We start from the raw sequence: 15,475 nt of genomic DNA, 5'->3' as shown, positions 1-15,475 counted from the left end.
TACTTATGCATGAGAAAATAATTAGCGATAATTATAATCTAAGTACCTAGATTATAATTATTATCGTTAATTATTTTCTCTTTATGTATAGACCGTACTGCCATCTCTACTGTACGCTCTTTTAAACTTACAAAAAGGTACCTAAATATATACCCATTCTCTACAAAATATTGTGGATGTATATTGTATATCGCACACTTTCTTAGTAGTATCAAAGTATACCAATAGATGGCGTTTTAGGAATAGCAAAACCAACAGCCGTTTGTTATTTGAATAATTGGTAGCTCTCGCTGCAAGAAAATGGCGGAAATAATCCGTGGAAACCTTGGAAATAATATATCAGCTTGTTCCTTTAATCTGCCCTAAACAGGTGCTGCTGCTAACCTACTTGAATACTAGGTAATTACGTATTCTACTAGTTGAATTTGTACATAATATTACTATGATTAAATTATTTTTTCGTCCCCTCTACAGCTCTAGGTATAGAAATCTCTATGATAAAAAATGTAGGTAGCTGACAGGTAGGTAAATGACAGGATGTTAGAGTTTTCTTATTAAATTCAGATACGGAACGTGAAATAAATGTTTTACTTAGGCATGACTTGAGATAGAATAAGTATTTAGGAATTAAGTATTATATAGTACGATTAAAAGAAAACAAATCTCTTAATATTTATTAATTTATTTACAGAAATAGTAAATCCTTATAATAATTATGTTAGAATATAAATAACAATTAATTATAATACCTGAGCACAATTTTTATGTACAATTTAAGAACAATCTTTACAAATTTAAAATTTACTTAACTAATTAAAACATAGATAATAAGTAACTAATTATATGATACAAGCTCAAAAACTGGTGAACATTATAGGTCAATGAGTAGTTAATACTGTAGACACAATGAAATATTATTGCTCTTTTATAATAGGAATGTAAGAGTCCTTTCAGACACCACACAGCAGTGAAAATGTCGCCAGATCCAATATCAGATAAAAATACGTAGTTTCATTTCGATTCCAAAAAAAAGATTTAAAACTACCAAGGCTTATCACTGTGCCAAAGAAAAAAATACTTGCTTAATAATTTACTTGCATTTAATAAAGTTAATCAATGCAGTTAATATTTTATTGCAGTTATTATATTTTTACCACAAGAAACACCTATCTTATATCGACTTAAGCTAATAAAAAGACTAATTTTACAAACATCATAGTTATTATACCTATTAGAAACTAAATCGTGGAAGCCAAGTATTTTAGTAAGTACCTAATGTATCTTCAAGGCAAGAGGGAATAAGTAGGCATCTTCTAGGCAAGTGCGCTCCAACTTAGACTTTATCATTATCGTCAAGAGCGAGCCTATCCTGTAATAAAATTTAAAAAAAAAGTTTCATTACTAGTAAGTGGGTACAGCAAATTTTTTTTTTTCTAATAAACAAGAAGTTCTTATCATATTTTTGGTTCTGATTTCGTTTCAATTCGATGATGTAGTTAAATTAAGTTATTATAAGTTAAGTAGGTTTACCTAAGTACAAAAGCCTAATTAATAGTGCAGATATCAAAGTACGTACATACATTTCTGTATTTACAGATTTATACTCACAAGTCACAAATTAAGGTTCCCACAAATTACTAAACTTTTGATCAGCTAATATTTATAGCACCTTGGTCTATGGATCTATTGAAACGATCGATAAGTTTAGGCAATTTTGACGTCTATATTTTTTTCTCAACATTTTCTGAAATCTGAACACAATAAGAAGTTCTTAAATACTAAGAAATATTTCAGTGTTCTAAAGCCGATGATGACATTATGGATCCGAGACATAGTCACTAACTATGGGCCTCTTGAAAAAGCTCAGAACCACTTAGTGAGCGATGGAGAGAGATATGCTTGAAGTTGGTCTACGTGATTAAATCAGAAATGAGTAAATCAGGGCAGGAGAACCAGAGTTATCAACATAGGTCTGCAATGAAGTGGCAATGAGTAGGGCACATAGTTCGAAAAACCGGCCAAGTGCGAGTCAGACTTGCGCACTGAGGGTTCCGTACTCAGGTATTTTTTCCAACATTTTGCACGATAAATCAAAAACTATTATGCATAAAAATAAATAAAAATCTGTTTTAGAATGTACAGGTAAAGCCCTTTCATATGATATCCCACTTGGTACATTTATCTTACTTTGAAAATTGAAACACATTTTAATTTAATAATATAACCAAAGCGCTTTTCAGATTTATTCCTGTATTTGTACTAAAAGACCTACCTACCTGCCAAATTTCATGATTCTAGGTCAACGGGAGGGACCCTATAGGTTTCTTGACAGACAGACAGACAACAAAGTGATCTTATAAGGGTTTTCCTTTTGAGGTACGGAACCCTAAAAAACGATAGATGTTGGGACCACAACTTTCAGGATGTTGGAAAGGGGATCTAGCATCGGAAAGCGCCGCGTTGGAAGAAGAAATAAGTCTGATTGCAACATAAATTAAGTCTGTCTAACTAATACCTGTCAGACACTACAATTTAAATGGCTGACTAATAATAATAATAATCAGTAAGTAACTTTTTATCTAACTTTACTATTTATTTTAATTTTTTGACATGTACACAATATTTTAAATGTATGACGAAGTGATTATTTCATTTTTTTTTTTTTAACTTTTGGAATTGTAAATCCTAATATACTTAGATGCCTCTGATTGTCATAATAAAATCTAATAATTGTAATTCGTGTGATTGTGTATAAAATGATAATTGTAACACATTGGAATAAGGGCTTTATTTATTTTATTTATTTATTTTAACTAATACCTGTCAGCCAATTTAATTTTGTCAAAAGTTCAAAAGCTCGTTCCGTAGTGGTGGAGCGGCGGAGTTATAAAACTTAAAGCTTGCTATGTAGTTTCAATAGACAACGTTTTTAACCCCCGACCCAAAAAGAGGGGTGACGTGTTTGACGTGTGTATCTGTCTGTGGCATCATAGCTCCTAAACGAATGAACCGATTTTAATTTAGTTTGTTTTTGTTTGAAAGGTGGCTTGATCGAGAGTGTTCTTAGCTATAATTGAAGAAAATCGGTTCAGCCGTTTGAAAGTTATCAGCTCTTTTCTAGTTTTCTTGTAGAGGTTTTTGTGTCGGGGGTTTTTAAATTTTGAGTTATAACAGTTTCAGTAACGTCATTCGATCCTATTGAATAGCCGCTATTTGACGACAACGCTATTCTAGTGCCAGATGCCGGCGGCAAACAGCAAACAGCATGCGTGTGGACGGGTATTTGCGTATGCTTGCCAATGCTTGGGAGTGATCCGATTGGCAGGCAAGACATAGGTGGTGTTTGCTGATGCTTACTGTATGTCACAAGCATCTGGCGGTACCATAATAAACTACTAAAGCTAGTCTGTAGTCTGTGGGAGTCCTATGAGTAATAAATTAAAGCCTATTTACACGACTACACCGGGTAGTGTTGCAATTGTTCAGCGTTGATCGCGGCGCCGTAGAAAGGAACCTCTGGAAATAGAAATAATGACTATTAGCATCTCATATTGCCTTTATAGTAATATAATTATATAATATTATTATAGCCATCACAAAATTTACAACAAGTATCAAAAATGATGTCTTGTAAAAAGGTGTAATTACCTTAATTTTGTTACTATAATTTCTCATGAAGTGAAATTTGTATAATTTCTTTTGAGAATCAAATTTTTTAACCACAAAATCATAGTAGTTACTATGAAAAGTTTTACGGACTTCTGTTCAGTTATTGTACAGTTTCAATTTATGTTTCTTTTTAGGTACAAGTGTGCTTTTGAACTAAAAAAAAAAAGTTTTCGACGAATTGAGAACCTTTTTTTGAAGTTGGTTAAAAAGAAGCTACACCTGCCCGTTAAAGACAGCACAATTTCTACTACTTTATTTAAAATTCTGTGATAATGGCTATAGTTAAAAAGGGTTCTTTTTTGTACAGCATTTACAATAATTATGTATACCTATAATCGTAATTTTAGTTCTTTTTAAAAAAAAACATACTTAAATAAAGACTAACAGTAACATTTTTTCTTTTTACAACATGTATAACAACTATTAAGTACACTATGTAGAATTTAAAAAAAATATTTATTGTACAACTAGTAGTACTTTTAAAAATATAAGCTTTCCTATATAACATTATGAATAAATACATAATACTATTATGGTGAATGTGAAAAAAATTTGCTTGCAGAATTTAAATCTTATTCGTCGTCTTCTCTCAATCATTGATATACATTATTTACAAGAAGTGTCAACATTAAGAGCTGGGACACACCAAACGCGTATGCAGCACGTACACGTGACCACGCGCGTAGTGACGCGCGTGAATCCATAGACATGACAGCACGCATTACGTCTACGCGAATGTTCACGTCACGCAAGCGGTATGCCATATCTCATACAGTTCCATACATTACAACGTCATGGTACGCGCTACGTCTACGCTTACGTGCTGCATACGCGCTTGGTGTGTCCCAGCCTTAAATGCATTATAAATAGATACCTACATACTTATATTATAATTTAGCACACTTTAGCGAACGCTAAACTGTTGTTACCGACATAAAAATTATTATAATACCAAATTGTAATAAATAATGATTAGTTTTTTGTAGTAATTGTGGTAATTGTAATAAGTCGTGTAATAGTCATTTAAAGTCGTGTTAAAATGCAGTTAGTGTCACATTCAATTATGTACAGTCAATTAGGTACTTACAATTTATCGGTTTCAATTAAATGAGTTCATTGTTATTATACTCTATCCACGGAAAGAAGTTAGTATGAGGCTCTCTCTGTTACGAAATCTCATACAAATGAGAGAGACGAAAATCTTAGTGGGCGTTAACCATTTTGAGTACCTACCAACCAATTACAAACAAAAAACATTCGGAATTCAATTCGAAAATGTTTTCAAATACATTCGAATTTCAATTCGATAACGTAGATCCGTTTGTAATGAGTTAGTAGCTCAAAATGGTTAATGTTCACTGAGATTTTTAACCCCCGACCCAAAAAGAGGGGTGTTATAAGTTTGACGTGTGTATCTGTGTATCTGTCTGTGGCATCGTAGCTCCTAAACTAATGAACCGATTTTAATTTAGTTTTTTGTTTGAAAGGTGGCTTGATCGAGAGTGTTCTTAGCTATAATCCAAGAAAATCGGTTCAGCCGTTTGAAAGTTATCAGCTCTTTTCTAGTTCCTGTAACCTTCACTTGTCGGGGGTGTTATAATTTTTAATTTACACTTGTATAATGCAACGTTGTATACAATTGATTGATTGAAGGTAACAGTAACTAGAAAAGTCTAGTTACTGTAACCTTCACTTGTGGGGGTGTTATAAATTTTTAATTTACACTTGTTGTCTTCGTCATTTGGATGGGATTACGTAACAGAGGAGTCCTATACTTACTAACTTCTTTTCGTGGATAGATTACAGCAATTTCTGGCTGAGTCTGTCAAGTCTCAAGTCAACATACCTCTTTAGTCAGTCAACAGTCAAAGTCAAACTTGAACAATTCTGTTGCCTCGCAGAATGAATTTGACTTCCTTTTTTCGCCTATTGTTTTCTGTATTTTCCGTCGTATTCTTTGGTGTGGCTATCGTAGTCGTCGTTGAAGTCGTTCTAATCGTAGTCGTACTTGTAGTCGTCAGTGGATCTGGTAGTAGTTCAGCGGGAAGTACACCAATCTCATTATCACTGACCACTGGTGTTGGCAGTAGAGATATAACGCCTTTCTTCAGCATTTCTGCATATTGGCTATTGAATCTCGGATGTTCTTCTGATGATCTTTGGTTTTCATTTAAGTATGCGTTAACTTTTGCTATGTTAGCGTGAATTTTTTGGATCTTAGCTGACGTTAGTCCTTCACGTTTGTGGGAAGTTGGGACAACGGAATGTTTGGACGACGCGTGGTCATATGAATATGTGTTTCTCGGGTCGTAATCCGTGTAACTGTCTGCCATAGCTGGTTCTCCGTAAGAGTTCACAGCTCCCCAGGACATGGGTTTGAAAGGTGGGAACGGTTGGGGTGGAGGAGGCATTTGGTCGATCACAGCTGTCTCATCTGCATGGATTGGCGCGGCGGAGGAAAATACGTCTTTGACTGCAGTAAATACTGTATTTAGTATCGAAGGTGGTGGTTCCAGTGGCGTGTATCCTTGATGTGTTGGGTGGTGGTGACTCTCGCTGGGTGCAACGTCTCCCACAGGCGTCAATATCACCAGCCCAGCGTGCAAGCCATTCAGTTTGCCCCTCCCTGTCTCAGAGAAATGTCAGTCAACGTTACAAGTTACGTCGATGGTCAGTATATGCACTAGTAGGTTACATCATGATGCAAAATATTTATGAAGAACTTTCTAATGCAATAAATATGATGTTTATTTATGAACATTAAATTTAGGTCCATCGCTGTGCTAATGAGTTAAATTCTATGTAATTATGTGCTATTACTGGCAATAAGATCTGATCAAAATAAGCTGGTAGGTTTGCAAAATGTTATGAAAATTCTGACGTACCTATAATGTAATTCGGTCAGTCTTATGAAATGAGTCAGCCTAAAGCATTTAAAACACAAACAATAGGTAAGATATGATCTAGCCTTAGTCATGATTTTATGGAAAATGTAGCTTGGATAAAAACCACAAGTAGATTACTTTCTTAATTGCAATAATTTAAAAACAATGGTAACAATGTGCATGATAATAAAGCGCTTATTGCATTAACAATAAGTGATAATGAACAATGAAAAATAATTATGTCAATCGTCGAAATAAGCATAAAACTTAACATACTAGATACAATTTTATCCAAACATTCGTAAGTGTGCTACGTTTCTTTAATAAAAAAAAATATCCTTAGTACAATTGATGACTTATTTATTATTATTTACTAGACGGCGTTATTATTCTAAGGTGATGCCCATGACCTCGTCGATTTATGTTAATTAAAATCCCAGCACCCCTGGGAACTCGTCCATATTCCGGGATAAAAATCTTTCGTCAAAATTGGCTAAGCAGATGGGCTGTGAAAATTACTGACATACACACTCACTTATTTATTTATGACTAGCTGACGCCCGCGACTTCATCCGCGTGGATTTAGGTTTTTCAAAATCCCGTGGGAACTCTTTGATTTTCCGGGATAAAAAGTAGCCTATGTGCTAATCCAGAATATTATCTATCTCCATTCCGAATTTCAGCCCAATCCGTCTGGTGGATTTTGCGTGAAGAAGTAACAAACACACACACACATACACATACACACAAACTTTCACCTTTATAATATTAGTATGACTAGATGATGCCCGCAGCTTCGCCCGCGTGGATTGGTCAAATCCCCTGCAGTATCAGGATTGAGGAGTTGGATCCAATTTTTTTATGGAACAATGTCGCAATGTTCCTCTATCGATTAAAATAAATTACGCAAATCGGTTCAGAAATCTCGGAGATATCAGTGCATAGGTAGAAAAACACAACTCCTCCATTTATTGAAGTCGGTTAAAAATATAGCCTATGTTACTCCTTGGTTAATCCTCTACTTATCTGTGAAAGTCCCGTCAAAATAGGTTTAGCCATTCCGAAGATTAGCCCATTCAAACAGACAGGCATTTCAATTTATCTATTAGTATAGATATTAGGTAGTCACTTATGGATAGGTTAGGTTTTACACCTAAAGGTCATCACCGTATCGCTTGTCACCTCACCTCAACCTGGCGTCAACCTAATGTATTAGAAAAGCGGTTCAACACGGCTCATCTATAAGGCAGAGACTATAGAGCGCACTTTGATTTTTCTCAGACTTCAGACACTGTTAAAACGAGACAGCGTTATGCCGCTGACATAAATCCGTCTCATTTTAACTGAAACTTAAGTCAAAGTGCGCTCTATAGATTTCAACCTAAGTTTTAACGAAGCGTCAGTGGTTTCGCGATAAAGATATGGTTAAGGCATTAAAAGAGTGATGTCTCATGCACCTTTCACAAAATTCTTCCGACCAATAAGGTGTTACGCAAGGCGGTCCTAGCGGTTAACTGCTTTTCAAAACACGCGTCCATCGACCCACTGGACCGAGTCACTCGGCACAATTTCAAACCTACCAGCCTCACCTGCCTATAATTTTATTCGATACGTAACAGAATTTTGTGGGTTATTGGTGCAGATATAAATATTTATATAGGCAATGTCAGTCACTATCAGTGACGTAATCTTTGTCCGAGATTAAATAATACTACAATGTAGGTTTTTAGTGAAACGAATCGCCGAGAAGCTATTAAGAGAAAGTATTTAAGTAAATAGCGACCTATACGTAATTTCATATATTATTATCTTCAAAAGAATAATGAATAGGCACCTTCTAAGCACTCCACCCTAGTCAGCATCATCTCCTAATGTTTGGAGTGACTGCAATCAATCGCAAGACTACAGTAGTTAAAGTTTTAAGTTCTAAAAACGACGTGCTGTTAATATCAAATTAATATCAATCCTTAAAAAGCCCTGAAATAAAACGACTGAAGACTTTGCAGCCTTCTAATTTATCGGAGCTATGTGCGTTTTAAGCAATTAAATACCCTATCACTTGTTTTAATGTTCAAGGTTAACATCGTGAGGAACAGACGTCCGCCTGTTTGTCTGTCTATCTGACTGTCTAGACCCGTAAAGGGAAACCGGACATATAAAGTACTTCTCGTTTACCTAGAATCATAAAATTCAGCAGGTAGCATGTTTTATAGTACAAGTAAAGCAAAAAACCCAAAAACCGTGAATTTGTGTTTACATGGCAAACAAATTAAATTAATTCTTGTATTTACGATGGTACAGAACCTTCTGTGTGCGAATCCGACTCGCACTTGGCCGGATTTTGACTAGAAACTTGAACTTACAACACGTAAAAACCCTTGTTATACAATAACAGGTTGTTAACATACGTAATGTCCTGTGAAAACGAGTACAAATTCGCCGCAGTATCAATTCGCAAAACTTAAAAGGTTATGCCATAACAAAATTTCCATATGGGATTTTGTAATACTTACGCATGCTATAATTGTTGATAAAACTGTGTGGTTGACCTTTTCAAAGAAAATAATTGTTCTACAGAGTCACGATGAAGGCGTTAAAGTTAACAGCTGGCGAACAAAACTGTATAATTTCACGAAATAAAATTTTGCAAGGGGAGCCAAAAAACAGAAGAAAACTACTGTAATCATTGATAAAGCAACAGACAACCTTTTTTTTTTAGAAAAAAAAGAATATTAGCCATGCTAATCATGACTAATACTCCCCTTTCCCCTCCAATTAAGCGTAAAGCTTGTGCCAGGAGTGGGTACGACAATAGTGCAACGGGTGGGGTTTGAACCGCCGACCTTTTGGAATTCAGCCCGCTCCTCAACCGTTGAGCTATCGAGGCTTTGGTGAAAGGATTCAGCTAATTTGCACAAACCAACAATGTTACAGAAGTGGACCCTGTTGTTGAAATCAGGGAAATATGTTACATATTATATTTGTTGGCATGACAGCATTACATAAGATAAGGAAGGTAGGTCTTTAAAGAGATAGGCAAACAGATAGGTCTTAACATTAAACGCGTAACTCTGGTACCTAACTGTGATGGTCCACGCCAATTAACTTCAGTTTCATAACTCGTAACGTTGTCCCTAAGCGTTTAAATATTGTAGCAACTAGGTATTTCTTTTGTATAATTTTAATAACATCTATTTTAAGGGTCTATTCATACTTTAGTAATTAAATGACGTGTACTACCTAAATGTTTATAATTAGGCTCGTCATGTCTGTTAATAATTTCTGCATTAACTTTCGATGGTCAGCCAAAAATTTTCACCTTATATTTATTGGGTTCGGATTTGACTATTACTCGTAGATACCCTTTTATACCAACGTGTCATGGCGGTATTAAAATGTGCACATGGTCCCACGATATTGTGTAGAAACCTTTCTTTTCATAAGTGTAGACTCACTGTTTAAAACTAATTAAGATGATGATATTCATGTTCTAAACTTTTATTCATAGTGGATGAACTTATAGGAGTTTTCAACTTTTGACTTAATACTTGACATACTAATACTTGATATAATAACTGATATCCTTTCCAGGATTGTTTTACAGATTGGCATTTTATGAAAACGAGAAGGTGTAGGAATAGTCTTCATGTCTTTAAATATTACTCCTGAAATTGCAATGTCTCGACTCGCGACCTATTTTGTGCTTAATAAAATAAAAGCCGGCCAAGTGCGAGTCGAATTCGTGCACTGAGGGTTCCGTACTCGGGTATTTTTTTCAACATTTTGCACGGTAAATCAAAAACTTTTATGCATAAAACTTGCATAAAAATAAATAAAAATCTGTTTTAAAATGTACAGGTAAAGCCCTTTCATATGATACCCCACTTGGTATAGTTAGTAGTTACCTTACTTTGAGAATTTAAACACATTTTGATTTTTTTAATGATGTAACTACAAAGTCACGGTTTTCAGATTTATTCCTTTACTTGTGCTATAAGACCTGCCTTTCATGATTCTAGGTCAACGGGAAGTACCCTATCGGTTTTCTTGACAGACACGACAGACGCACAGACAGACAGACAGACAGACAACAAAGTGATCCTATAAGGGTTCCGTTTTTCCTTTTGAGGTACGGAACCCAAAAAATTAACTAAAATGCCTTTTAAACAGTTACGTGCGTGTATTAACGTCTGATTCACTTTGTTTGTGATTGTGGGTGAACCGGACCGGTGACATAATTCACTTTCACTGAAACCACCGGGTTCACAAGTGATTCGGTTACTGTACTACTATTGTGGGTCTTCCTGGATATTAGTTCTGACGTGAAAGGAGGAAGGTGTTCAATTAATGATATAAATCTAGGTCATGTTAGACCTCTGGGTTCCATCGAGTTATATAATGTTATTGATGTAAATATCGACCCTAATGGCTTAATACAAGTACCTACATCTATGAATTGAATAATGTATTAGATGGAGCTGATGTTAATAATGTAATTATGAAAATGGTACGACGTATGCTAGATTTAAAAAGTGAATGACTTGATAGTTAATCAATAAGATGATACCTAGTAGGTAGGCACTTAATCAAGGGAATAAATACAGTAGTTTCTCCGTCACTCGCTCCATATAGACGTAGTTTTATTCTCATTTGAATAAAACCAATCAAACTCAATGAAATTTTGTAGATAATGATCTAAAAAAGTATTATATGTGTCTGTGGTTTGTCACATTGGCATAAAAATGTCTAGTTTTAAAGTTACACAGATTTAAAGATTTGCATGTAAATTTTAAGCCTGTGTAACTTTAAAATCAAATATTTGAACGGAAATCTGGAAAACCATAAAATTAAGCTCTTAAAACGTATCTACAAAATTTTATTGAGTTTGATTGGTTAGTACCAAAAATATGAGAGCCAAGGTATATAGTTGGTAAGAGTACGAATAACGCCCTGTTAAACTCCTACAAGCAGAGAACACGTAAATGACTTTAATCAAACAATTTGCTAGCCTCAAAATATCAATAGAATGATTGCAGACCACGAAACACGAAACAAAGGAATCTTACATCATCGAACAGGTATTGTATTGCCAGAATTTTGACAAACTTAAAGAAATGAAGCCACTTGACGCCAAACAAAATGTTACGTTCACGAATACCAGTTTCCGTTTAAAAATGAAAGTAGACGATTATGCTAATAAGGTAAGGTTTTTGGAACAGCAAGAAGTTCAGAACTGTTAATTTAACTTATGAAGTTAATTTATACAACACTTAAGAGAACCCATCTATTTGTGGTTAAAATGTTTTCCTATTAATAATAATTAACTAATTAGCGTTTAATTAATTAACTGACCACTGACCTAACTTAACTGAGTTTGTGAGAATTTATATGGTTAGAAAAATGAGAGATTTTGGTCATTATTTAAAGAAGAAGAAACGTAAGTAAAATTTGCAGTTATAATTTCCTTTTGTAGGGAGAAAGATGAAATATCCATTACTTAAATAGAAGCAGTTCAAGCATGAACAGCAACAAAAAGTATCTTATGGATACTTCTTAAAAATATAATGTACATTGATATAATCGAACACACCCTGAAAATATCAAAACATGAAAACAATACAATACGTATGTACAATTTACAATGATGAACACAATATTGATGAGGTATGTACATATAAATATGTATAAAGAAGATCTCAGAAATTATAGCACCAGAGAAGCAAAATTCACAGAACATAAAATTTGGACCGTAAGCAAAGGTCTTACCACAGATAATCTACTAAATCGTAATATCGATACAGAAGCTCCGCCGAAGGTTCTGGTATCGAGAGGAATGGCTCTGAAATGACGTCTTCATCTACTACTGACGACATCACTATATACTCTGAAAGTAAAGACATTCAACCAATACAATTAAATAAGCATTTGCTTTCACAGCAGACACTTTTTCTAGTTCTTTTAACAGCTGCATTTTCATTTCACATTCATTAGCGATAGGTATAAGTGAAAAAAAAGTTGCTTTCATTAAAAACTTAATTTCGATGAGTTGAATAATTTTAAGCCTACAAGTTTCACTAAAATCTGCCGTCCTTGCTAATTCAATTGTGCATACATCTCTAAACTAAAATCACAACTAAAATTTAAAGATAGTCCTATTCTTTTTCGCTGAATATAAGTACCTAATATTAATAACATTATGTTGAACGAATATTAGTTATTAATATTATAATGAGTTTAATTTCGTTGTTAAATTTTTTATGTAAATTTTCAGAAACATTTTTCTAGGTCAGTAGTATATTATTATCTACTTTATATTAATTGTCTCTGTTCAAGTTATAATTAAAAAAAAAAAATGCAAAGTTTACATAACAAAGATACTTCCTAGATTATTCGGACATCATGTGAAAGGTGGTTAAAATTAATGTTCTTATATAAATATAATCAGCAACTAAGTTCTACATCATGTTAAAATATTTGAATTTAATTTTTATTTACGTTTCTTTTCCTTAATTTTAATAGGTATAATACTTACACAAGGCTTAATTAGTAAGCATGTTTACTAAGTTGTTATTAAGAGTTCCCACGTTATCCGAATTTATTGCAAGACTCAAGTCCGCTTACGACTTTGAACATATCAAAGTAGCTGTTTCATCGATATTAGAGCACTAATTCTTTATTGAAGATAATATTATGCTCGTAATGATGAATGAGTTCTGAAACGATTATTAACTAGTCTTCACCTTGTATTACTTAGTTTTCACCCTACGACTGACTCTTATACGTAACTAGCCGATACCTGCGACTTCGCCCGCGTGGATTTAGGTTTTTCGAAATCCCGTGGGAACTCTTTGATTTTCCGGGGTAAAAAGCAGCCTATGTGCCAGGATATTATCTATCTCCATTCCAAATTTCAGCCAAATCCGTCCTGTAGTTTTTGCGTGAAGGAGTAACAAACATACACACACAACATACACACAAACTTTCGCCTTTATAACATTAGTGTTATTTTATTACGTATGCCGTAGGTATGTAACGGCATGAAATAGTGTAACTTATTCAAACTGTAGGCATCTTCTTATTTTCGTCTACCCACATACCTAAATTATCTGTGTGTCTACTCTACCTATTGCAACAAATAAATAGATTCTGATTTTGAATGAATCTGCACAAATCCAAACATTCCCAGACATTATAATAATACGGGTTTCCCACGACCAAGTCCAGTGCGTCCAAGTCAGTTTGGTTTAGATTAAAGTTACATAACTTGATTCAACCGGACAAATAGAATTGTTTAACGTTAACCTAATCTTACGCAAGTATGAATTTGTTCTATATTTAAATAATTTAATCTATTGTAAATTGTGTAATTCACTATACACATTATTTATAGTGTAGCGTATATCCGTGTAAATTAGAATACAGAAAAGGTTTAATGTTATTAAGCTTCAGAATTTCGTAAATATTTTGAACCTATTTTCTTGGAAGACATGCCTACCTTGTAACATCTTTCGCTACGTTTAATGACCTCATTTTTCTTAATTTTATTCTTTTTCAAACTTTCACTGCGTTTGATAATAATAATAATTAATTACCTATGAATATACATCATCACGGTAATTTAAATTTTAAATTTACTCAACTGTCAGTTTATTTTCACATCTAAATTATCATACACATTGTTACCATTTTTTAATTACATAGTTATAAAACTATTAAAACTTATGGAAATAGATTTTGGCTACAAGGTCTGATTCCATTTTGAATCCCTTTCTTATCATTATACCAATCTTTTGGGTATCATTAATTTTCATACCTTAATAACTCAAGAATCATAGAAGACTTTAGGGTTTTAATAGATATGCAAAATTGTAAATGTGTAGGTTCTATAGTTTCTGAGTTATCGAGGGGTCAAAAATAGCTTGAAATTGTGTAAATATACACAACGCAAGACGGTGCGTCGCTGTTCTTATTAGAATTTTTTTCTTATTAGAACTTGGTCGACTGTATCCGAACCAAATTTTAATAGGAAAAAGTACTCGATTTAGGTTTAGGAATGTTAAAAAGGTATCATACCATCTAACTGTGAAGGGTATTTGTGTGCAGCGAATCCAGTCGGCGCAGAAGGCCCCGTGTGTGCGTAATGCGCAGGCGCAGTAGCACCGTACGAGCTCGGTGGACCATACTCGATGTGTGTGGGAGGTGGACCGTATACCGCTGTAGCTGGAAATTATAATGAGAATATTTTAGAGTTACACAAACAATTAATTAATTATGCTGTAACGCATTATATAGAAAGCCGTGAAGTAAAAGGAAATCAAAACACAGTAGTCAAGTACTTCTTATTATAAGTGACTTAGTGATTGTGCTAATTATAGCTGTGATAGGAAGAGATGAATAGATGTAGGATTTTAAAAACTTTAATAAGTTATTAACCAAATTGTTTTTCAAATTAACTAATTGCAAATGCAATAAGTAAATTTTTCGATAGTTTACAAAAGGAAATTATTTTGAAAGCACAAAATTTCACCCTTTTGTAAAATCTCGATCACGGAAAATAAATTTCGTTCGAAATAAAGAATAATCTTAGGAAGGAGCACACTAAAACGAAGTAGTTCGTCCGAATATCCCTGACGAGTTTTACAATGAAATATGTAGTAAAGTAACAGCACAGTCAGCAACAAAGCTAGGTTTGCACCCGTCCATAGCCGCTTGTACTGGCGGGTGCAAACCAACTTTGTTGCTGACTGTACAATATAACATACTACTGTAAAAAACGATGAATGTATTTTATTCCAGCTAAATACTTACAATTTGTATCGGTTACACAGCTCATACTTAATATTTTATGTCTTATGCGAAATTTCGCACATAATACTTCTCATAAAATTTTAACCATAAATATGCAAAGTACTCTTGCATAA

At 33.9% G+C, this 15,475-nt stretch overlaps 1 protein-coding gene across 1 annotated transcript in view; it reads right to left on the bottom strand.

The window, feature by feature from the left end:
• Nucleotides 1-3,122: 3,122 nt before the first annotated feature.
• Nucleotides 3,123-15,475, bottom strand: part of LOC123867745 — a 29,484-nt gene continuing 17,131 nt past the window's right edge. Inside the window, exons 5-6 of the mRNA XM_045909972.1 lie at nt 14,628-14,774; nt 3,123-3,516 (exon numbers count right to left, since the gene is read on the bottom strand). Of these exons, the coding sequence (XP_045765928.1) occupies nt 3,458-3,516; nt 14,628-14,774 (206 nt within the window). The 3' untranslated portion in view covers nt 3,123-3,457. The remainder of the gene's footprint in view (nt 3,517-14,627; nt 14,775-15,475) is intronic.

Source organism: Maniola jurtina, chromosome 8 (assembly GCF_905333055.1).
Source record: "Maniola jurtina chromosome 8, ilManJurt1.1, whole genome shotgun sequence".
Classification (NCBI taxonomy): Eukaryota; Metazoa; Arthropoda; class Insecta; order Lepidoptera; family Nymphalidae; genus Maniola; species Maniola jurtina.
Note: the sequence above shows the minus strand (reverse complement) of the source record. Positions and strands in the feature narration are given on the sequence as shown.